We start from the raw sequence: 22,564 nt of genomic DNA on the forward strand, positions 1-22,564 counted from the left end.
TACTTAATTGATAACTTTGTACTTTTTAGACGATTTCGACGAGTTCTTTTAGGCTCACAAAAACTGATCTAAGCGGTGTTTTAGTTATTCATACAATTATAATCCGCATTACCTTCCAAAGATACAAGCATACCTCACTGCAAGTGCTGAAATATTTTGTAGAGCTCTACATAATATGTAATAATCATTTATAAACCATATATAATAAGGTTGCATAAGGCAAATAAATAAATAACAACACAAATTATAAGCAACAACCACAAACCAAAAATATATCTTAGATTGTAATTAGTTGTTGGCCACGCCGTCCTCACAAGTGGAATATATTGCAAGCTTTGGATTAGCTCAAGTAAGTAGTTACTAGCTACGTATATAACGCATATCTATCTGCGTATCTACATACACTATACCCACTACAGCCTATCTATAGAACTATACAACTACGTAGCTTAGTTTTACACAATGCTTCTGCAATCTGATTTGCCTGGAAATGGAATTGTATGCAATTCCATACACACTTTTTCACCTGCAACTAATTTTTTACTTATACTAATAATCAATCAGTTTCTATTAGTTAGTTATACTCAATTGTAGTACTGATCAAAAATTATTAAAAATTCTTGTTAAGCATAGCAAAAAGTTCATTAATTTCTTAGATATTTTTCCAAAATTTCTAAAACATAACACAAGCTATACTTAATAACATTTCTATTCCCATGCACGCTTGCCAGATCATTTCGCTTCAGGAGGAGGAGGATACCACAAAGGATAATCTGTAATTGCACTCCGGCAACATAATTGTTAATTATACTATATGATAAGTTAGTGTTTTAAATGGTAAGCAATAATTGAGCAACTGACATCAATTTACACTATCGCCACTCCCCTCAAGTGATCTATTATACATTTCTTAGCGTACTTTCTATTGCAAAGTAAAGTGAAAATGAATTGAGCTTAGGTTTGTTTAGAATAGCGCACATATAGCGTATACTCGAGTAAAACTCAAACATTCGTTTTGAAGTAAGTGTTAAAAATATTTATTTTCACACTCCTCCACATGTAGCCTGTAGTCTCTAAAAGCAAAAACCACCGTCTCAGACTTTGTAGAACTTAGCATATTAAGCGAGCCGTTTTGACATTTTAATGTTGTAGAGTGTTTTATGTACTTACACATAAAAAATAACTAGACCTATATGTTGTTATTAATATATATGTATAGAGTGTAGTGATTTTCGATCAAAACAAATGTGCAACCACAAAACATTAAGGGGTTAAAAGCGTAACTATGCTTAACAAACAAACAAAACGAAAGACACAAAGCAAAAACTTGTACTTGTCACAAAAATGCCACAAATGCTGAATAGTAGCAAAATTAAGGGTATAAAACAAAAATAATTTAACTTTAAAGAGAACATTTTACTCAACAAAAATCAAAACCTTAACATTTTATGCACATTTAACATGCATTTAATTTCAACATTGTAAATACATAGTGGCATAAGGAATAACACTCCATATTTATTAACACATATCCATTACAAAAACGTTAACAATTGTATAACTGTGTACTATTTTGTTTAAGCAAACCAAAAACTCTGTTCTAAGCGCACAAATCTTTTTCAGTTTATCACGCACCTTAGATAACTTCAATAACTATCTGACAATCAGAAGTTCTTGCCTAGAACAAAAAAAAAAAAAAGAAAAAAAAAAAAAAGAAAAGTAAACTAAAAGCGATATTTCTACACATATTTCTATGCATGCGACAGGTATAACTTGATTAATCCCTAACCTAAGGCCCCATACAATATGATAACATACATAGGTGGCGTTAGTATAACATCAATTGACTTATTGTACCCCGAAAGCAACGGGACAATTTGTAGCAGCTAAAAGTTCATAAATGTCGGCAACTAATTTCGGAAATGCAATCTGGCAGTTCGTCAATCCCTTGAGAACCTAGTGCTAAATAGAAAACACTGTCTATGTCTATTGCAAAAATTAAACTAAACTTTACTGGAAAACAGCAAAAACTAAAGTCTTTCATTGAAACTACAACGCAAATTAAATTAATGATTGCGCTGTCACTTGGTTCATGGATAAATGGTAATTTCCTAACGGTTAATTTATGCATGCAATAATAACAAAAATACATTTGCAACACTTTGATCGACAGCTCATAATTATGTATTTCGGATTTGTAGTTTCTGCTTGGACAGCAGCAGTTTATTGATCAATATGGCATCCTACTATGTGTTTTGGCCTACTATGTATGTCGAACTATCAATTTTGGTTAACCAAACCGCAGACTGTAGACCATTCTGTCTACACTCTCTAATGAGAAAAGTTTGCGCAAAACATTGTCAATGAATGCCGTTGATAACACTAAACGAGTCAGGGAGAGAGAGAGGTGAATTCCAAATAAAACCCGGCCAAAAGCTACCAGCCTGAGCCCCCAATGTGGGTTAGCCTGACGCTATTGTGAGACTGACAATGAGCAGACGACATTTTTCGGGATGGGGGAGGTCTTCTGAAAACAAACACACAATAAAAAGGAAAAAAATCATAATGTTTCTTATACACACACGCAGTCAAACACCCACAAAGATGAACAGGCCCAAAATATCGATTGTTATTCAAACTTTTGTTTGGCCAAAACAAAGTCGCATGTGGCGTATAGGATTTCAATGATTTTATGATGACCTTTTCTGAGGCTACATAAAAATATAATAATGTGCAGCTGATTTGATTGTTACTGACTGAAAGAATCCTGCCTGAAAGCTTCAAATCAACAGCAAAATTTGAAATAACAATTTCAGCTGTATAAAGTCCACTCACGTTTTAAATTAAATTTGTATATCAATTCGAAAGCATGATAGGCTTTTGATCAGAAATAATTAAGATTAATCAAATACGTTTAAACGCGTTGACTATCCCTAACGCAGATTTTTTGTGATATTATGAACTACAATTTGAGCTGTATAATAATAATTCAATTTTAATATAAACTCTGAGGATATTTGCACAACAAAGTTGATTTACAAATTATATATATATTATAATAATATTTATGTTTTATAACACATATACTCGTACTTAAAACAGACATCTCGGATTTCAAAAGTGCAATTAAAAACTTTTATGTTCTTATATTATAAGTATACCGCACTTTGTTTAAGGTTTGCCAAACCCTTTTAATAATTCCCTCCCTTTTTTTACGGCTATTGTCTGGCATTCTTTTAGTCATTTTGCTGGTGCTGGCCTCTAATTAACTCATTGAAAACTGATGCCATGATGAATTGCATGCCGCTTGAATGGCATTCAGTTTGCTATATGCTCGTATTTATTGAACCGCAGGCAAATGAAGTGTGTGTCTATTTCTGTCTCTATCTCTCGTTCTGCCAGCAAATGCACTTACATACTGACTAATTGAGAACCGACAACTATCCAACAGAAGCCAACAATCTGGGCACAACAACAATTTTAGGAATATATCCATCCATCAGCATTTGGCAAAGAGATGTGTGGATTTGGCATTACACGCCTGAGCAGTGCTCAAACAGCAAACAGTTGAAAGCGTAATTGCATCTGAAAAATGCTGCAAGCAATTTCTCACATCACACATACGCAGCGTGTAACAAAGCAAATCAAGGGCAAAGGACACATTCGCAATTAAGGCGACCTGCCGCTGCTGCTGCTGCCGAAGCTAACAGTTTTGTTAAGAGTTTCGGGGGCCAAAAATAAGTACGTATTAAGAAGTTTCAAGTTTGTCAAGCACAAAGTTGGCAAAGAAAGAAACTTCCCGGATTACAGCAAGCCAACTGCGAATGAAGATTAAGTAAGCCACTTGGGAGACGACTCAAGCTGACGCTTGTGGAGTGTGCAGCTTCAGTAAATCCTTTTAATCGCACTTGCCTCCCCCGTACACAGATCCGCCAGAAATCACTATGCATAATATTGTTTTTTTTCCTTTGCTGCCAAAAAATAAGGAACATTTTCCAGACAATGCATTAGAAACCCTTGAGAAGGCCGAGTGAGAGTTTACTTTGGACAGTTGAGCACAGCTGACATAATTTGTATGACCAATTCAATTTGGTTGTGTTTATTTTTTGGATAGTCTGCTTAAACTGTAAGTAGTTATGCTGTCGCATATTTTAGTTATGTAATTTATTTTAAGCTGTTTGGCAAAAGCAATGCCCGCTGGCATTGCAACTCTTTCTCCTCCTGCATTTCCAATCAACTAAAAGCCGGCAAAACGAACGTTGAATAATGCATTACGATTAGCGAGGCAGGATTTTTTTTAAGCTGGTCTGATTTTTGTCTTGGTCTTAGCATACCCACTAGTTGACTTCGTTTTTTATTCACGTCCCTTCTGGCAGCCTGATCTCAAAAACCAATTTCCGCCCTCTAATCCACACAGCGCAAATGCAATGCAAACAAATAAAAAACGCAGGGTGTATGCAAAGATAGTAAAACTCGTTGTCAGGCAAACAAGCAGCTCAATACAGTATATGGGGCAAGTGGAACTAGTCGTCCAGGCAACTGCCGTCAGGCAAATAAATAGCATGAGCAAATGAAGCAACTAAAATTAAAATTTATATTTTGAGCGTAAAGTGCGTGAGTAAAAAATGTTTTGGGGTCTCAGCTCGGCACTGGATTTATGCCAGGAATATAGAAAGGCTTTTAAGCTGCCGGATGAGCCTAGTGCTATGGAATTGGAAGCGCAGCCAGCCACACTCAATATAATCATCTGTGGTGGAGCTGATCCACGACATGTAATCAAAACGCTGGCCAAGCGCTACACCCATACCTATAAGCCCAAGTTGAATATTTATGTGCTGGATGCCTGTGTGGAGATTTTGGCCAGGAATATGCTGCTCCTAGGCTTGGCACTAGAGCCAGCAGAATCCTTTAGTTTAGTATGCAAGGCACATCTGTTTATGGACATCTATGGCAACACACTAATGCGTCCCAGCTCGCATCATTATGTGGCCGCAAAGGCGCGCACTCTTCTCAACATGATCTGCGATGCGGAGCAGCTACAACGCTTGGCGCCGATGCTCAACATTGATGCACTAAAGTACAAGGAACGCGATGGCCTCGAGATGGCCTTTAGCTACTGGCAGCCACAACATGAAGCGTACGAGATTCAACGTTACTGGGAGCAACGTGTGCGTCGTATTTTGGGCACACGATATGATCATCGACAGGGCGTCTTCGACTGGGATCTGAGTATGACACTGAAAGATCGCGAAGCGCAACAGATTTGTTCGCAGGAGTATCGACATTGGCGTGAAACGGGTGTTGCCTTTGTCTTTCCGGAGTACGAGCACTGCAAGCCGAATAAGACTCTGGCAGCTGGACTACAGCGCAATGGACGCACCTATCTGCATCGTGGTTATTTGGGCGACATCCAAACGGGTCCCTTCTGTGGCTTTGGGCTACGGACCACCGAAGAGCGCATGCATAATTCGGTGCATGGAGAGAACGACTATCGTGCCACAGATGTCACCGAACGCAATCTCTTGGAGCTATTCCATGAGCTGCTCACACAGACAGCCTATGAGCACGACAAGACCATCTCCCGGCGGTATGGATCCACACAACTGCTAATGACGCCGCTGCTCACCTACAATGAGTGTGATATGAACGATGGGCAGAGGAGCTATGATAAGCCCTGTATCCAAGTTCCAGATGTCCAACTGCACTTCATCTCGCCGATGGAAATAATGGAGCTGCAAAAGGGCGCTCCACGTTGGCAAAACTATTTCGATATCGCTTTTGTGGCCTACAATTATTATAACTTCTTGAGCAACGAGTTTTTTGGCGCTCTGCGCGCACAGTCTCTCTTTGTACTGGAGACAAAACTGCTGACCGTGGAGCGCAAGGAAAACGTACAAAAGTTTGAGACGGCTGCTAAGGAATTGCTAAAGCAGGCTGGTTTACGACCCTGCCTCAATTATCAATCAATTAATGTCAAAAATATGCAGCTTAAATACAAAAAGATGCGAGACGTAGCTGGAGATGGGAACGATGAATTTCCAGATGAACCAATTGAGTTAAAGGAGGGATATTCAAACGAAATTAGAGAAGAGATTCGAGACAAAGAAAATTCAGATATGAAAGATGCAAGAAATGAAGATCAAGAGAACGCAGGGAAATTGCAGTTAAACGATAATGAATGCAAGGACGCACAACACAAGCATCAGGGAGGCCTACAGAAAATGACGAACTCACAGGATCAAGCGGTGAAGCAACCGAATTCGCCATTAAATATAAATGCGAATGAATACCACGACGATCAGTCACAAGAGATATTAAAAAACGGACAGGAGCTAAAAGAACAGGAGACTGAACAGCAGAATATACAACCAACTATTAATGATAAATAATTACAGTTTGAATCAGAGCAAGAGCAAAACGAAGACACCAAGAACACGAGCTGAAGGAAAACAAAAGATATTGCAACCGAATACAAATAATGAGATTGAACGACAGAAAAGCAATCAAATACAAATAGAAATAGGAGCTGAATAAACTTGAAGATGAGAAATTATCCGTGGACCCGCTATAGTATAACGAAGACGACCATCAGTTGAAGGTGTTTAAAGAAAATAAATAATTCGAGGACCTAAACACACAAGAGTAAAGACAAGACCAACTGCTGAGAGATCACATATCTAATCAACAAAAAATGCAATCTCGATAGGTCATCATTTACAGGATGCACACCCCAAATGGTTCCATGTTTGTTACTAATTTACATTTCTGTTCAAACAATACCTTGTCTTTATTAAATTAACTTATCCAGGAATCAATTAACTACTTCGACTCGTTTTCTTTTTGCCCGTTGCCCAGCTGTCTAAGTTGAAATTCATGCCCTCTTTGCCCTGTCGCAGCTTTTGGGGCGTGCCAAATGCGGTTGCTTCCCGTCGGTTATCTTCGTACTTGAGCAGATGATCAATGCGCACGTTGAGCTTGTTGGCCCGTTTATTCAACGCCTGGCGATTGTCCGCCTGTTGTGTGGCCAGATCAATAACCTTGCGACGCGGCACATGCTGAAGTGCCGCATTCCAATCGCCCGTTTTCTTCAGATCCAGCATAATGTTAATCATTTGATTGAGCGTTAGAGACTTGCCAGAGCCAGAGCCCCACTGCAGATAGCGATCAAGGGGCAGACGCGCCATACGCAGACCCAAGCGCTTCGCCTTAGCTAGCGACAGCGGATCATTGTTCACGGTGTCCACCATGGCGCCTACTATGTAAATATCATCCGGATTGTATGTTTTCAAATCCTCCCGACAGTGCGGCGTCAGATAAACTAGCTGCTCTTTGGGAAACAATTCCGTAAAGCACTTCGTGTGTACATTCATGGGAAACTCTGGACTCAACATTGTGGGAATATACCGTTTTAGATACTGCATGCAGCGTCCCTCAAAGTTGGTATTACAATAGTGCAAATCAAAGGGTTCATCATGGGCACGATTTTCGGCAAAACACAGCATCAACTGTTTGGCAGCATTCGAAGATTCGCGATTGTTCATGCTCGCATCGTAGGAGCAGTCTAGAACCATTTTTGGTGCGAATTGCATTGAACGCGTTAAGCGATTGTTCAGCCAATGATTGATGGTCGTGTCGTATATGCGAAGAAACATTGATGTGTGCGCCAGTCCATAGATGATGTGGGTGTTCTCTTCCCGCTGCTTACGTAGATCAGCAATGCGTTGTTCCGTCGCATCGGCCCGCAGAGCTTTCTTCTCTTTGTCCGACTTCTTTTTCATTTGGATTTGCCACAGAAATGCATAGTATTTGATGCGAGCCGACTTGGATGGCAGTGTCAGCACGTGCGACCAGTGGTGCTCCTGGAAGAAGTCCAAAGCAGGCACACGGCGTCCTTCCTGATGCGCTATGTCTGCTTCCAGCTGCAACACCTTAAGCCTCTTATCGCGTTCTTCTTGGGTCTCAACTACCGTATTATCTGGCAGTGGTGTGGACCTGGATAGTGCAAAAGGATTTACAGGCTTCCTGTTTGCCTCCGACTTTTGCTCAGGCTCACCGATGACGGTATTTGTGTTCGATTTGAACGGATTGCACAGGCCGCGCGCTGTGCTCACTGGCGAGACTACAGCGCCATTTAAAATGAATTGACCTGTACGCCAGCGTAGTATGTTCTTTAACATGTTTATGTTAATAATTACAAAATATATTAAACTAAAGCCGAATCCAATCAGCACGCGTAAATTAAATAACAGCAACAGCTGTTGGCCAAAACCTCGATGTATTATCGATATATCGTTATTTTTAAATTTATTTCAAATATCGATATGTGTTCCACATGTTTCACAGCTCGCAGATGCAAACACAGTCTGCCCTCAAATTGTTGGCCCCACAATAGGCGAGGCGACAGGGACTACAGCGATAAATTATATAAAACTAAGTCATAGCTAAGTACAGCGATTTAATGACTTTGTCGTGTAGAATATATGCATAAGCAAAATACTCACACTGTCCTTAGATCCAGATTCACTACTTCGGCATCTTGCAGCCATTAAATTAAGTGTTCAAGAACTACTTTATCAACGACAGTCAACTCCCTTAGTTCTAGCACAATGACAGCATACTAATACCTATCACCAATAATAATAAACAATTTGTGAAAGGAATGGGAGTTGTTTATTTTGTCTAAGCATGTTTTATATTTATTTCTTAAACTTCTTGTTTACAAGCTAGTTAAATGTTAATTTAATACGCGAAGTCTGTATGTATTGTGTCACCTTTCACGTTGGATCGTGAAATCTGTTACATCTTCCGTTAATCGATTTTGCCGAGACTCGCTTACTTCTCCTCACACCACTCATTCTCCTTACGCACCTGCTCCTCCTCGGCGGGAGTGAAGTCCTTCTTGATGTTGAAGGTCTTACGGATGTCCTCCGGAGTCTTTCCCTTGATCATATTGGCCACAGTTTTGCATGTTAGCTCCAGCAAACCCTTAATATCCAAATAGTTGGCCGCCAAGATCAGTTCGAACAGCGTACCCTGATCGACTTTGAGAAAATCGGCATCCCAGGATGTGATATCATCGGTGCGCTTCTCCTTGCTCTCATCATCATCGGTGGGCTGCGGATCATCCTTGTGATAGTTTGCCCAAGTGAGAACCTTTCGCAAGATTGTCGAATTAACATTGGGCAAGGGAACAATGGCATTCTCATCGTCCTCCATGCCACAATCCTCCAACATGGTTCGAATAGTGCCCGAACACTTGGCGATTTGTATATCGGTATCGAAGATCTCCTCATCGGACGATTGCAATTTAATATTCGGCATGTTGATCTGCGAAATCGAATACAAGTTAATTCCAAGCATATACATGCATACATATACATGCAGTGGCTCTCAGTTCATTTCGGGCAGTGTCTAGCAAACATTTTAATTGCCTGCCATTAACATATTATCCAATTTTTTTCAAAAATTCCAAAGACCGGTGGCAGGTACATATATTAACTACCATAAGGAATATATGACCCCCATAAACTGGGGTTTCCCCACCGGCTAGGCCAGGTTATGTAAAAAAGTACCTTAATTTATGGTCACATATTATTTCGGGCAGTGGCATTATGGACACCTGGGTGCCATAAAACCAGGATTTTTTACGTCAGACTAATTATTTTCGGAATAAATAAACCAATCCTTCGTAGTCAGTTTAGTTATATCCTCCATCTCGGGTGCCACCAGCCAACAAGGACTATGGACAAACGGACTACCATTGAGCAACGGAATCTCATCCTGGAACACTTCAAGATTGGATATTCACATCGCCAAATAGCTAAAATGGTAATTCTAAACAAATCAGCTGTGACCAACATCATTCGGCGCTTCGTCGACGAAAATCGGATAGAGGACAAGGGCAGATGCACAAAACAAGATTTTCACCGAACAGGAGGAGCGGAGGATCATCAGGAAAATCCCAAGCTATCGGCTCCAAAACTGACTCCACAGGTGGAGGATGAAATGGGGAATATGTGCAGTGTGGAAACTGTGCGCCGGGTTCTGCGCAACCATGACTTTAATGCCCGAGTACCACGAAAGAAGCCCTTTTTAAGCGCAAAAAATAAAGGGACTAGGATGGCATTCGTCAAAACCCACTTGGACAAGGATTTGGAGTTCTGGAACACAGTCATATTTGCAGATGAGTCCAAATTCAACATTTTTGGCTCGGACGGACGGAATTATGTGTGGCGACAGCCCAATACTGAAATGAATCCGAAACACCTAAAGGCAACAGTCAAGCACGACGGAGGAAGTGTAATAGTATGGGCATCTATCTCGGAAACCGGTGTCGGAAATTTGGTGTTTTTTGAAACAACAATGGACAAGAGTGTGTATTTCAATATATTAAAGGAAAATTTAGTCCAAAGTGCCAATAAGCTAGGAATCCGACGTACTTTGCGGTTCTACCACGACAACGACCAGGACAACAGCCAAGCATAAGTCCGGATTAGTACAGTCCTGGCATATCTGGAACTGCCCCCACATGATAATTCCACAGGCCCAGTCTCCAGATTTAAATGTTATTTAAAATTTGTGGGCTCTGCTGGAAAATAACATCCGGAATCACAGATCCGATCTCAAGAATGCTCTGCTGGATGAGTGGAGCAAAATCAGTCCAGAAACGACCCGGAAGCTGGTATCTTCCATGAATAATAGGTTAAGGGAAGTTATTAAGGCTAAAGGATATCATACTAAGTATTAACATCCTTATTTAAGTTTTTATACGCCAAATATGTTACTTTTCTAAGATTGTCCGAAATAAATTTTGACATGTATTTTGGATATGTTTCCAGTTTTTGACTAATTTCAGTTAATTAATTAATATTTTAATAAAAACTGAAGTTTCCTTTTCAAACGTGATATAACATAAAACAAATTGGCATTTAAACATTTTGCGTTTGTTTTTTTGTTTAAACCTTATAGCACTTTAAATTTTTTGCTAGGCGCTGTTCCAGTTTAACTGCGAGTCACTGTATGTAGTATTTATCTTGCATGTTGAGCAGAAAAATCCATAAAGGTAGGAGGGATGCATAAATGTGTGTATGTGTATATATGTTGGGTATCTGCATGCATAATTGTAATATAAGCATTCATTTGCTAAACAATCACAATACATACATATGCGTATCCATGTGAATGTATGAATGTACAGCAATTTGGATAAAAGCGTCGCATATTCAATTTTCCATAAACCATAATTCTTTTCTTTTTGCCACATACTTACTGCAATAGTAAATGATTTATTTAAGACTTGAGTGGTAATTGAAGCAGCACGTTGGATAGTTCGAATAGGCTACTTTTATTTATATACGATCAACTATATCTCAACAAGACAGGGAATTCCGCAAAGCCAAAGAAACACGAAATTACACTGTGATAGAGCTGGGCGAAATAGTGATGCCCGATACTTTTAAATTTATTTAATCGATGTTTTCTGATGTTCGATGTTTTTCTGCTTGCCTGTAGCGTCCAATGTTCAGTAACGCAGTAATAATAGTTTTATTCCAAATCATTTGGTTTCCTTTCGTGTTTATGAAAAATATGAAATATTCAATAGGGAAGAAGTACTTTATATCCATTAAAGTGAAAAATATAGTAAAAGATAATTACATCGATGTTCTTAATCCAGAACTAGCCACAGCTGTTCTTCGATAGTGATATGAGCCAATTCTAACTAATTTCGATATATTATCGAATTAATAAACGTTTGCGCCTCGCGGTGAATGCAATTTTTAGAAGAAGCTGTATTTGCCGACAGTTTTTGCGCTTGTTTCTATTAGAAAACGCATGTAAAATTTGTAAGGTAAATTTAAATCGACCAGAAACGTTAAAATATTTGTCGCGATGGCTTTGGTTTGTGCACGTAAGTTTCTGTCAGTTACGAGTGGCCATATTAAGACTAATATCATGTTTTTTCAGTAACAAACGAGGTACCCGAGTGGCCAGTCGTCTCCCCGTGCTCTGGCGCCGTTTTTGAAAGACGCGTCATTGAGAAGTATATCATGGAAAACGGCTGCGATCCGATCAGTGGCAAGGAGCTGAAGCAAGAGGAGCTCATCGAAGTGAAGACACCTGCCGTAGTCAAGCCAAAGCCGCCTAGCGCAACCAGCATACCGGCAACGCTAAAGACCATGCAGGATGAGTGGGATGCACTGATGATACATTCGTTTACACAGCGCCAACAGTTGCAGACCACACGCCAGGAGCTGTCAAACGCACTGTATCAACACGATGCCGCCTGTCGCGTCATTGCACGCTTGAAGAAGGAGTTGACGGCGGCGCGCGAGGCGCTGGCCACTCTGAAGCCTCAGGCGGGCAATGTGAATGTGCCGTCAATGATTTCAGAGCCTACGCTGGCTGCAGAGGCTGGCGTTGGTGGAGCTCACCAAATGGAGCAGGCCGGCATGAGTACCGAAGTCATACAGAAGCTGCAGGACAAGGCCACAGTGTTGACGCAGGAGCGTAAGAAGCGTGGACGCACTGTGCCCGATGAGCTAGTCACGGCTGATCAAGTGAAGAGCTTCCTTACGGTCGCATCACATCCCGGCCTGCACTCGGCATCGGTTCCTGGTATTCTGGCCCTGGACATTAATAGTGCCGATCACAGCAAGATTTTGACGGGTGGCAATGATAAGAATGCAACTGTATTTAACAAGGATACGGAGCAGGTGGTGGCTATACTGAAGGGACACACTAAGAAGATCACCAAGGTCATCTATCATCCCAACGAGGACACTGTTATCACCGGCTCACCAGACATGAGCATACGCATCTGGCATGTGCCCACAACGCAGACGCAGCTGTTGTTACGCTGCCATGAGGGACCCGTCACCGGACTCTCGCTGCATCCTACTGGCGACTACCTGCTGTCTACGTCATCGGACAAACACTGGGCCTTCTCGGACATACGCACTGGACGCCTACTGACCAAGGTCATTGACACAGCCGAGGTGGGTCTGACAACGGCTCAGTTCCATCCGGATGGTTTGATTTTTGGCACCGGTACCGTTGATTCACAAGTCAAGATTTGGGATCTGAAGGAGCAGAGCAATGTGGCCAATTTCCCCGGACACACTGGTCCCATTTCGGCCATATCGTTCTCGGAGAACGGTTACTATCTGGCCACGGCAGCGGACGATGCTTGCGTCAAATTGTGGGATTTGCGCAAACTTAAGAATTTCAAGACCATACAACTTGACGACGGCTACGAGGTCAAGGACCTGTGCTTCGATCAAAGCGGCACCTATCTGGCCATTGCCGGCACCGATGTCAGGTAAGATCAGCGCGCATCGCTTAGCTTTATGGATGTAAATTTATTTATAGTCTCGCTTTTTATTCTGGTAAGGATTAAATATGCTTTTGGTATAATTAAATTTATTGTTTAAGCCTTCTGCTTGCTATACTGTGCCTGCTGCAATCGGTGATGCTTTTTGAAGTGCTCCATCCAGTTGTGTAAGCGATTCTGCTTGACCAGGGCACGGCGCGACATTTCGTTTTGCTTCGCCATGTGCCGTCGCACACTCTTCTCCAGACGACGCAGATCAGTTGGCGGTATGGCGTCCAGTTTGCCCAGCAGTTCCTGTGCAAAAGAACACCACCAATTCGTCTTCTGTTCATTCGTATTTAATTTGAGTACACTTACCAAGGCAAATGTCTGAATTTTCTCCACTTTGGTGAGCGTAGTATCCTGCTCGTCCTTGTAGCTGGCTTTCTTTGTGTTAGCCACTGACGCACGCATAGCCTCCACGGTACGCCACTGCTTAGATGATTTTTGGGGCGGGGTCTTTGGTGGCTGCTTCTGCTGTTGTGGCTGCTGCTCTGGCTGCACTTTATTCTGCAGCCGTTTCAGGATAACCGGCACAATGCTATTCAGTTTGATGCTCAGCTTGCTGAAGAGATATGTAATTAATGTAATTAATAATTAGCATTTTTGTAACTATTAACATACTCCTTGCAGTAGGAGTGCTCGTAATCGTTAAACAACTCGTGGGCACGTTGCTGCAGTGCAGCCATGCGACGTTGCAGAAACTCTGGGTCCTTGAGAAATACGACGGCGCTCGCATTGCGCTTTTGCGTCTTTTCCTGCAGATGAAATTTAAATTAAATGCGCTCCATAAGTAAGAGCAATATCCACATACTCACTGCCTTGTCATGGAGTATGCCAACAATGTGGTTGAGCAGCGCCAGCTGTGTGAAGCGTTTGTTGTAGTTGGACACCTTCATGCGATTCCGTTCGTAGCCCTTGATCCAAATTTCGGCATTCAAATGATTTCGCTTATCCAGATACGGTCTAATCACCTGCTCCATATACTGCTTAACCTGCCGCACCTGCTCGAGGCCAGCCGGATGACGTTCGCTGATCTCCATATTGGCAATATGCTGGGGCATTGGCAACTTGATGTCAACCTGCTCGGATTGCTGCTCTAGCGTGTCGTCAAAGTAGCTAATCAACTTCAGCAAGTACTGAAAGCGACCATAGATTTCCTGTACCTCCATTAGCACACGCTGATGCTGCAATTTCACCTGGTTGAGCTCCTCAGCCACTTTGTTCTCTTTGAGCTTCTTGAGGTTTTCCTGAGCCTGGAGCATTTTCTTAAATTCGTTAGCCTTCATTTTCATGAGCGAATCGGCGGCAAACTTATGAAACTCTTGCGCCTCCCGATAGAGCTGATTTTGGTGATCAACCTCACGCCTCCTATCCAAAAACATTTCCTGCGTTGAGTAGCACATAAATTTATTGCGTGTAATCTCGCGTAGCAATAAAATATCACTGTAAATGGAGAATATTTAATTTAGATAAAAACTCTTAAAGTTGTCTGCAGACTACAGACGTCTTCATGCGAAACTTCTTTGCCAAACGCTGCAGGCCAGCGTCTTTAATATAATCCGGATCTATGGTGGTTACCACACATGGCGCACGCGGATTGGCAACTTCACCTCGCTGTTGAAAACGCAGGGAAAATATTTAAGAAACTTAAATACGATTTTGCCAATTTTTGTTACCGCATTAAAATCATCAATGCAAAGATTGATATGTTTTGGTGCGTTCGGTTCCAAATAGTCCTGTGGTCGTATGTAATCTATTAGGAAGAACTGCTTATTAGAAACTTATGAATAGATACCAATGCATCTTAATCTTACCTTCATATTTGCGGAAAATTTTACGCTTAAACTTTTTCATCATTAAATTTAAAGAGTGTCCTCGATTAGTGGTTGTTTACTATGTTGCCAGGGTTAAATAATCATTTATTAACAGTAGTTACCAAGCGCAACCAGACATTGATAACATTTCCATGTCCAATTTTATATTGCAGGGTTTACTTGTGCAAACAGTGGCAGGACCTGAAGGTATTCAACGATCACACAGCACTCGCCACAGGCGTGCGATTTGGTAAGCATGCTCAATATATCGCCTCCACCAGCATGGATCGCACCCTGAAGTTGTATGCCGTCGAGTAAAAGCTGCATATTTTAATTTAAGCCATCGGAGATCCATAGTTAGCAATAAGTTCAACATTTTATATAAATATACTACATACATTTAGCTGTTCTTGTACCCGTAAATCAATTGCTGCGTAAATAAACCAGACTCTTCTTTATTTCCGAGCCAAAAGTGTTTAACATATGATATAAAATACTTGTTTATAAACTACAAAACAGAATTTATGCTTATAAATAGGCAAACCGTTGCTTCTCAGCTATATTTGGTTTTCGATAATTATGATGCCGAGATCTGCTTTAATGGGCTTTCCAAATACGCAGCCAGCGACATGGTCTTCTGTTTCAACATGCCCAATCCCACATGCTCTTTGGCATAGAGACACAAAAGGACACTGGCCACCTGCAAAAGAAAAAGAATTTGATTAATAACTATAATTGAAATTGTTTTGAGTGTCTCCCACCTGAGTGATGGCCACATGACCGCACTCGCAGTCAATTAACACAAACGTCAGGCGATCTTCCCGGAATGCATTGCGTCCGTGTTTCTCGTATGCAGCCCAGATATTGCTCGCTATCGCTGCAGTTATGCGTGCATCCTTATCACCATAGCCGGAGTATGCCAGCAGAGCGCCTTCCTGGCTGAGAAGACTGTAATTGAAAATCAAAGTAGCTTTTGCTGTTTTGTTCAGAAATGTGAAGCGCTTACTTACAGCGTATTTTCGACGCCGCCAGTGTTTGCTTGGCTTAAAACCTGGGTCAGCGCTTTTGGTTTTAGCATTTCGTGTACTTTTTTCCCTTTTCTTTTTTTGCTAAAAAACAAAAAACAATTGACGCCCCGACAATTCAGGCATTCGCTGGGAAAGGCAACACGACATATGTGCAGTTAACAGTGCTGCTCCTCACTTAACAGAATCCGTTGACGAATGCATAAATTTGAATTTTATTTAGCGTACAAAATAAAAAACCCAAAAATGCTTAAAAAATTTTGATGTGTGATCTGTAAATACAGATTGATAGGCAGTTATCGCATACCACCACTAAAAGAGAATATTTAAAAGGCCACATTGTTGAAAAAGGGAAGCAAGTTGACAGGGTCAGCGAGATCACATTGAATGTTACCGAATTTTCCGCAAGGTGGAGTTTTGTGGGTTAGGGGGAATTAGCACATGACAACGAACTAAAAGTGAGGCAGGTCATGTTTCTTGGCGCGTAAATTTTTGTGTCGTGCGGATGAAGATTGGAATGTCCTTGGCAGTTCACTAACCTTCTGCTATATTTTCGGCTTTGAGGAGTAAAATTCGGCGTAAGTGTGATGGTTGAAATATTTTTTCTGTTCTAATTTTGTGGTATATGTTCAGGTGGCCGAAAGCAGGTCGCGCCGCATTTTTTTTTGCTTGGCGACCAAGAATTGTCTAAATTCGCTGGAGACAACCTTGTCTACTATTACGAAGGAATCACTTGGCGCATCGTTTATTTCGACATTGGGAGTGCGCATGCGCAACGACGGTGAGCTTTTTCAGCCGGTGAGCGCGTTCCAATACGTAACCAGTGCCATCACGTACTCCTAGGATTAGGCCATCAGCGACCCAAATCGCATAGTTCGAGCGTAATAAAATATAATCGAACAAAAATTAAATTCAAACGCATGAGCAAATGAAATGTATTGTCACGCCCAAATTTAAAAGGCGTAATTTATATTAAAATCATGAACTGTCAAGACACATATAAAACCAAATATATGCCCAGTCGAGTGCAAGTCGACTGCGTGCATTTGTGCCAAACCCAAATTCAGCGTCCCGGTCGTAGTGCTTCAGCACATCCAGTCCATTTTCCTTGTATTTAAATTGTAGGCAAAGTAATTTGTACATCTATTTGTTATTCATAGTTGTATATTTATTTATTCATATTTGTTACGAGCCGGTTTGTTCTAATGGGGCAGCTCCGGCCAGCCAGTACTCCATTAGGGGTGGGTCAACCCATGCCCACCGACCGTACAATAACACAACACTAAACAAATCTACACATCACTATTAAACAGCTGGTTTAACGGATAGTGGCAACCATTATTTAAAACAAAAAGAAATACGTCAACTTAGACGTCCAACGGTGGCCTCGCTGTTATTGCCGTAGCGCTCCCGCCCTTCCTGTGGGGCGAAATCATATAGTTAATGCCCCACCCTTTTAATATCAAAGATCACATCTTATCTTATCTTATTTTTGGTCCCCTCCTCTCCATTTACAAATCTTAAGCCGTCATTTTAACTGACTACGCACATTTAATGTTCATAGCTTACGGCTAATATTTTACGCTCAGACTTATTGGTATATATAGTTATTACACTAAATTTAATTTAAATGAACGAGACCCGACAAAACTTTATTCGACCTTCTACGCCATCACAATTGCCTTACTTTGCGTAGTCTTGTTTTTGGGGCTTAAAGCCTTTTACATAACCTATATACAAAATTAAGTTCTTTTATATATATATTTTTTTTTATATTTAATTTTTTTTTAACACGAAGGTGAGTTTTCAGACCATTGGGGGACACCCTTAAGTACCCTATGGAGCTCCAAGGGATAAATATGAGGGTATCTACTCACAGATATTTTATGGCAAAAGAAAAAAAAACATTTGCACCAAATAATCAACTAGCATTCGGCACGTAGAAAACCAACAAAGAGATGTCTCGGTGACGATTAAAGCTTAAAGCCGGAATGAGTTATTTGACCAGCGCAAATAATTGCTTATAACAATTAATAATTATGATAACCTAATCGATGATGGGCCTTAATATAACAAATTTTAGCCGTACGAATAAACTAATAATTAAATAGATTACAACAAACGAAAAAAAAATATAAATACATAAACTATAATCTACAAATTTAGCCAACAAAAAGTTGCGCATCACTGTCGACGGCTGCGCATCACTTATGTAAAACTGATTAGCTGTGCGAGAGGGATGTTAGGCGTGCGCTCTGCTGACAGATACCAATTTCTTTCTGCCGTGATTTTATTGGACGGACTCACGATTTTGTTGTGTGGTTCCGATCCTTCGCTCCCCTCGTCCTGCTCTTCCATGTCGCTGTTGGTTCCGGATGGCTGCTCCTGGTAGCTTTTTTATCTGCGGGGATTTTCTTTACTCGGCTTATGTTGACATTTACATTTTTTGTGTCATTGTCGGCGGTTTTGAATTTTTTGAATTTGTTGCCGCCGGATTTATTAAATATTGTAGGTTTGTTTCTTCGATCTTTAAATTTTTCTTTATTATTTGAATTTGTTGCCGCCGGCTGGTTTCATTTAATATTGTATGTTTGCATTTTCGGTGTTTAATTTAAATTTAGTAGCGATATTCCTCTTTTTTTTTTGAGTTCACTTTTTTTCCACCCAAAAAAAAGATCTTTATCTCCGCACTTTGCGCTCCTTCATACTTATTTCTTTCCGTTTCTTAGGCGCGCGAACTCACTCTATCTTTCTAAAAAACTTACTCTCCGTCTACTCTCTTAAAATTGAAATCTTGGGTTACCACCTATTTGCCTGTTGGCAGCTCCAACTATCGATACCACGCCGCCTGCCGCAACAGTACCCCGAGATTTAGAGGGACGCCTCGCCACTGAAGGAATCTTGGGAGCAAGGGGATTTCAAATTTGGCGCTAAAGCCTTTCGCAAAGTTACTCAAAACGAAATTCCGTCGGTAGACTTCTTGGCCCGGCTTCGCATGAAATGCCCGTGCGCGAACCTCCCCACGCTGGTGACGTTCGTTCATACGCCTTACGTAACTGGTTTTGGATCCCCTGTTGAATGAGTTGCATCTTATCCGATGCAAGCAAATGATAAACCTCCTGTTCGCTCATGGACCCTAACTTTCGAGCTAGTTTGTGGTTAGCCCCGTTGGGGAACATATGATGTCCGAAAACTGCGAAGAATGGCGTAACTCCTATAGCCCCGTGTACGGCGTTGCGTATGGATACCTCTATCTCGGGAAGGTACAAATCCTAGTCTCGGTGATCTTCCTCAAGGTATGCTCTTATGGACGTTAGAACTGTCCGGTTAACCCGTTCTGCAGCATTACTTTGTGGCGAGTACCCAGGCGTGCGCATATGCGAAATCCCGAAAGATTCAATCATATTCTGAATGGTCTACGATCACGAAGATCCAAGCGTGTCCTTGCTTAGATCTTATATATGTCCCCAGAAAGTCTATATAGAGTTTTTGGAAGGGTCTTTCCATTACTACCTCATTTCCAATTCCCATTTGCATCAGAAAGTTTGGTACTCTACATTCCTTGCAGGTCCTACATTGCTTCACCCAATCTTTCACCTGAACAGCCATGCCTCGCCAGTAGAAATGACGCCGCAAATTTTCCAACGTCTTAAAGATCCCACCATACCCTGCCATTTCATCTATATGGGCCTTTTCAATCAGTCCGGCTGTCAAAGTGTTAGGGACCCACAGCTTCCAAATCGTTCCTTCTAATTCATCTTCCGGGCGAACAAACTCCGTACGCTTGAACAGCAAGTCTCCCTCTATCTTCGTATCCGGTAACTGGTCTTGATTCTTTTGTACCTGTTTGAGCAATGTTTGATACTCTTCTGACTCAAACTCCGTGGTTGTAAAACCCAACAGTTGCTCCGGATCAAAACCAATCTCCTCGACACTACGAGAAAGTGTACCGGCCACCACGTTTTCAGTACCTTACCGGTGTTCTATACAGAAATCATATTCCTGCAGTTGTAGGGACCAACGAGCTAACCTCCCACTTAGATTCTTCATGGACATCAATTTTAAACTGGCGTGGTCAGTGATACATGTAAATGGCATTCCTTCGATATACGGTCTAAATTTTCTAATATACATTTGTTATGCCTTGCCTGTCGAAAGCACCAATATATCGCTCAGCCGGCTAGCTATCGGCTCAGGGGTAGTTCGACCGCGTGCGCATGCGCTGCGAGAAGGTTTTAAAAAAGAAATTCAAATAAATTGGTTGTAAAAAAATGTTGAAGTAATTATATATAAAACAAAATAATGTAAAATAAATAAATAGAAAACAAAAGTAAAAATAATAAATAAAATAATAAAATAAAAACATACAAACCGGCGGCAGCAACAGGAGGAACTATTCATCGCCACCATCAAGGAGGAAATCGGCCAACTGGACTCAGGAACCAAGAAATCAAAGCCCGGAGACCGTGAGACGACTCGGATTGTATCTACAGATCAGTGAGTTTGTTCCCGCCTAGTAGCGGCAGAGTGAGCCAAAGACAGCTGATCGGCCCTAACCAAGGCAATAGTGATGCTCACTTTTAAAGCCAAATAATAGAAAAGAAAAAAAACTAAATGTTTTGTAAGCTTTAAATTAAGTAGATAGATAAAATTGTATTAAATATATATAAGCGAATTTGGTGTTGCCCAACAAAAAGGTTAGGGATCACGATGTTACATGTATCATATGAATTGTAAATTAAATAGTCTAAAAAAAGGAACATGATGTGGTAAATCAATGTGATTGGGTGAGATGAGGGCATAAGAAGCAAACGAGAAAGAAATAATTATGAAAGGGAATTTCCCCAGGAAAGTTAGAGGAGAGTCCGAGATTTTTTTTATTTATAAAAGAATACAAATTTTTTTTTGTTAACTTGCCGCCCAATATATCGCGGTCGAACTACCCCTGAGCCGATAGCTAGCCGGCTGAGCGATATACTGGTGCTTTCGACAGGCAAGGCATAACACATTATCGCCGCCAAACATCCCTACTCTGTGACGGAATAGTTCCTCGGATGTTTATTTAATTTGGCGGAGAAGAAAGCTATTGGTTGTTCTTGATTTTCATAATTTTTCTGGAACAACACAAACCCTATTCCAAACTGAGATGCGTTGCACTATACAAATAATCGCTTGGAAAAATTGGCGTGAACCAATACCGGCGCGGTGGTCAATGCGGTCTTCAAATTCTTTACTGCCTGTATAGCTTCTGTACCTGAAAGAAATTTACCTTCTTCTTTCTCCAACGATTCCGTCAAGGGTGCAGCTATACTGGCGAAGTCCCGTATAAAACGCCTATACCAACCGGCGGTGCCTAAGATGGAGCGAACTTCCTTTCCCGACCGTGGTATTGGGATTCTTTTAATAGCTTTTACCCTCTCGGGATCCATGCGATCCATACCACCACCGATAATGAATTCCAGACACCTCAGTGCTTTGAAACAGAATTTGGATTTATGCAATCCTCTGGAAAGGTTTGCCTTCTTGAGACGTTCTCCCACTTTTATTAAATATTTTATATGGGTTGTAAAATCTGGAGCTATTATCAACAGATCATCCAGGTAGACAAAAATGTTGGATCTTAACTCGGCGGGTATAACTTTGTTCATCAGCCGAACAAGTCTTTGGGCTGCATTGCATAGCCCGAATGGCATTACTCGGAACTGATACAACGGCCTTCCCGGTACGGTAAAAGCGGTATATGGCTTGCTTTTATTATCTAATTCTACTTGCCAATACGCAAACTTTAAATCAACGCTAGAGATGTAGTATGTTTGGTCTATTCTTAACAGTATGCCTTCTATACAGGGTAATGTATAGGCGTGCTTTACGGTCAATTCGTTGAGTTTTCGAGCATCTAAACAGAAATGATTTTTGCCCGGCCTTCGTACGACTGTTGTACGATTACTCCACGTACTATTGCTCTCTTCTATGACCCCTAGTTCCAACATCTTATCTACTTCGTCGTGCACAATTTACTGCATGGCTGGAGATAATGGATACGGTCGGTCTTTGATCGGTTGGGCCCCTTTGACTAATTCGATTGTGTGTCGTTCTACGTCAGTCCTCCGCAATCCACTTTCTTCGAACAATAGAAATTCCTTCTTTACGGTCTCCAACTCACATCTTTCATCTCTAGATAGTTCCCACGAATCGGTCTCTACCTCCACTTCATCCTCTTCTTCTCTATAATGTGTCATGGACACTGCCAACACTTCTTCGACTTGCTTCTCTGTCGTAGTAAGCTTATCGGGATCTAGAATGGCTGGGGCTAATTCAAAGGCTCGCCAAAAATCGATTCCTAAATATGCGCG

The 22,564-nt window shown here is 41.2% G+C and overlaps 7 protein-coding genes across 8 annotated transcripts in view; 3 read left to right on the forward strand and 4 right to left on the reverse strand.

Annotated features, from left to right (window-relative positions):
* The window catches only part of LOC6560627, a 39,619-nt gene extending 38,188 nt beyond the window's left edge, over positions 1-1,431 (forward strand). Inside the window, exon 18 of one of the 2 annotated variants that reach the window (XM_032734398.2) lies at positions 30-1,431. In XM_032734398.2, the coding sequence (XP_032590289.1) occupies positions 30-52 (23 nt within the window). In that variant the 3' untranslated portion in view covers positions 53-1,431. The remainder of the gene's footprint in view (positions 1-29) is intronic. The other variant, XM_043214751.1, reaches the window with a different exon arrangement.
* Positions 1,432-4,590: 3,159 nt separating this feature from the next.
* On the forward strand, positions 4,591-6,822 carry LOC6560628 (dynein axonemal assembly factor 3 homolog). Its single transcript, XM_001987841.3, has one exon. The coding sequence runs from the start codon at positions 4,626-4,628 to the stop codon at positions 6,387-6,389; it is 1,764 nt and encodes a 587-aa protein (XP_001987877.1). The 5' UTR covers positions 4,591-4,625; the 3' UTR covers positions 6,390-6,822.
* Positions 6,763-8,193, reverse strand: LOC6560720 (mitochondrial ribonuclease P protein 1 homolog). Its single transcript, XM_001987842.2, has one exon. It carries the CDS (start codon positions 8,175-8,177, stop codon positions 6,816-6,818), a length of 1,362 nt encoding a protein of 453 aa, XP_001987878.1. The 5' UTR covers positions 8,178-8,193; the 3' UTR covers positions 6,763-6,815.
* A 482-nt stretch (positions 8,194-8,675) lies between these two features.
* LOC6560721 (S-phase kinase-associated protein 1) lies at positions 8,676-11,384 on the reverse strand. The gene is made up of 2 exons (XM_001987843.3): positions 11,270-11,384; positions 8,676-9,327 (listed from the first exon to the last, which is right to left on the reverse strand). Exon 2 carries the CDS (start codon positions 9,319-9,321, stop codon positions 8,833-8,835), a length of 489 nt encoding a protein of 162 aa, XP_001987879.1. The 5' UTR covers positions 9,322-9,327; positions 11,270-11,384; the 3' UTR covers positions 8,676-8,832.
* Positions 11,385-11,784: 400 nt separating this feature from the next.
* LOC6560722 (pre-mRNA-processing factor 19) lies at positions 11,785-15,651 on the forward strand. Its single transcript, XM_001987844.2, has 3 exons — positions 11,785-11,908; positions 11,965-13,318; positions 15,360-15,651. Exons 1-3 carry the CDS (start codon positions 11,890-11,892, stop codon positions 15,502-15,504), a joined length of 1,518 nt encoding a protein of 505 aa, XP_001987880.1. The 5' UTR covers positions 11,785-11,889; the 3' UTR covers positions 15,505-15,651.
* On the reverse strand, positions 13,427-15,226 carry LOC6560417. Its single transcript, XM_032735550.1, has 7 exons — positions 15,187-15,226; positions 15,049-15,125; positions 14,877-14,986; positions 14,188-14,815; positions 13,994-14,127; positions 13,688-13,934; positions 13,427-13,624 (listed from the first exon to the last, which is right to left on the reverse strand). The coding sequence occupies exons 1-7, from the start codon at positions 15,224-15,226 to the stop codon at positions 13,427-13,429; spliced, it is 1,434 nt and encodes a 477-aa protein (XP_032591441.1).
* On the reverse strand, positions 15,626-16,335 carry LOC6560418 (ragulator complex protein LAMTOR2 homolog). Its single transcript, XM_001987846.2, has 3 exons — positions 16,197-16,335; positions 15,948-16,134; positions 15,626-15,886 (listed from the first exon to the last, which is right to left on the reverse strand). The coding sequence occupies exons 1-3, from the start codon at positions 16,262-16,264 to the stop codon at positions 15,764-15,766; spliced, it is 378 nt and encodes a 125-aa protein (XP_001987882.1). The 5' UTR covers positions 16,265-16,335; the 3' UTR covers positions 15,626-15,763.
* Between the last annotated feature and the right edge of the window lie 6,229 nt (positions 16,336-22,564).

This window comes from Drosophila grimshawi, unplaced genomic scaffold, assembly GCF_018153295.1.
Source record: "Drosophila grimshawi isolate 15287-2541.00 unplaced genomic scaffold, ASM1815329v1 contig_184, whole genome shotgun sequence".
In the NCBI taxonomy this organism is placed as follows: domain Eukaryota; kingdom Metazoa; phylum Arthropoda; class Insecta; order Diptera; family Drosophilidae; genus Drosophila; species Drosophila grimshawi.

Excerpts from the sequence above, each read along its gene's own strand:
- LOC6560722 (XM_001987844.2), top strand. Across the intron at positions 13,319-15,359 it reads ATTGCCGGCACCGATGTCAG|GGTTTACTTGTGCAAACAGT; the intron begins GTAAGATCAGCG and ends TTTATATTGCAG.
- LOC6560721 (XM_001987843.3), bottom strand. The coding sequence starts at position 9,321 with ATGCCGAATATTAAATTGCAATCGTCCGATGAGGAGATCTTCGATACC.
- LOC6560418 (XM_001987846.2), bottom strand. The coding sequence starts at position 16,264 with ATGCTAAAACCAAAAGCGCTGACCCAGGTTTTAAGCCAAGCAAACACT. Across the intron at positions 16,135-16,196 it reads GGCGGCGTCGAAAATACGCT|TCTTCTCAGCCAGGAAGGCG; the intron begins GTAAGTAAGCGC and ends TTTCAATTACAG. Across the intron at positions 15,887-15,947 it reads GTCATGTGGCCATCACTCAG|GTGGCCAGTGTCCTTTTGTG; the intron begins GTGGGAGACACT and ends TTTCTTTTGCAG.
- LOC6560720 (XM_001987842.2), bottom strand. The coding sequence starts at position 8,177 with ATGTTAAAGAACATACTACGCTGGCGTACAGGTCAATTCATTTTAAAT.
- LOC6560628 (XM_001987841.3), top strand. The coding sequence starts at position 4,626 with ATGTTTTGGGGTCTCAGCTCGGCACTGGATTTATGCCAGGAATATAGA.
- LOC6560417 (XM_032735550.1), bottom strand. The coding sequence starts at position 15,226 with ATGAAAAAGTTTAAGCGTAAAATTTTCCGCAAATATGAAG. Across the intron at positions 14,816-14,876 it reads AAGAAGTTTCGCATGAAGAC|TGATATTTTATTGCTACGCG; the intron begins GTCTGTAGTCTG and ends CTCCATTTACAG. Across the intron at positions 14,128-14,187 it reads GCATACTCCATGACAAGGCA|GAAAAGACGCAAAAGCGCAA; the intron begins GTGAGTATGTGG and ends TTTCATCTGCAG.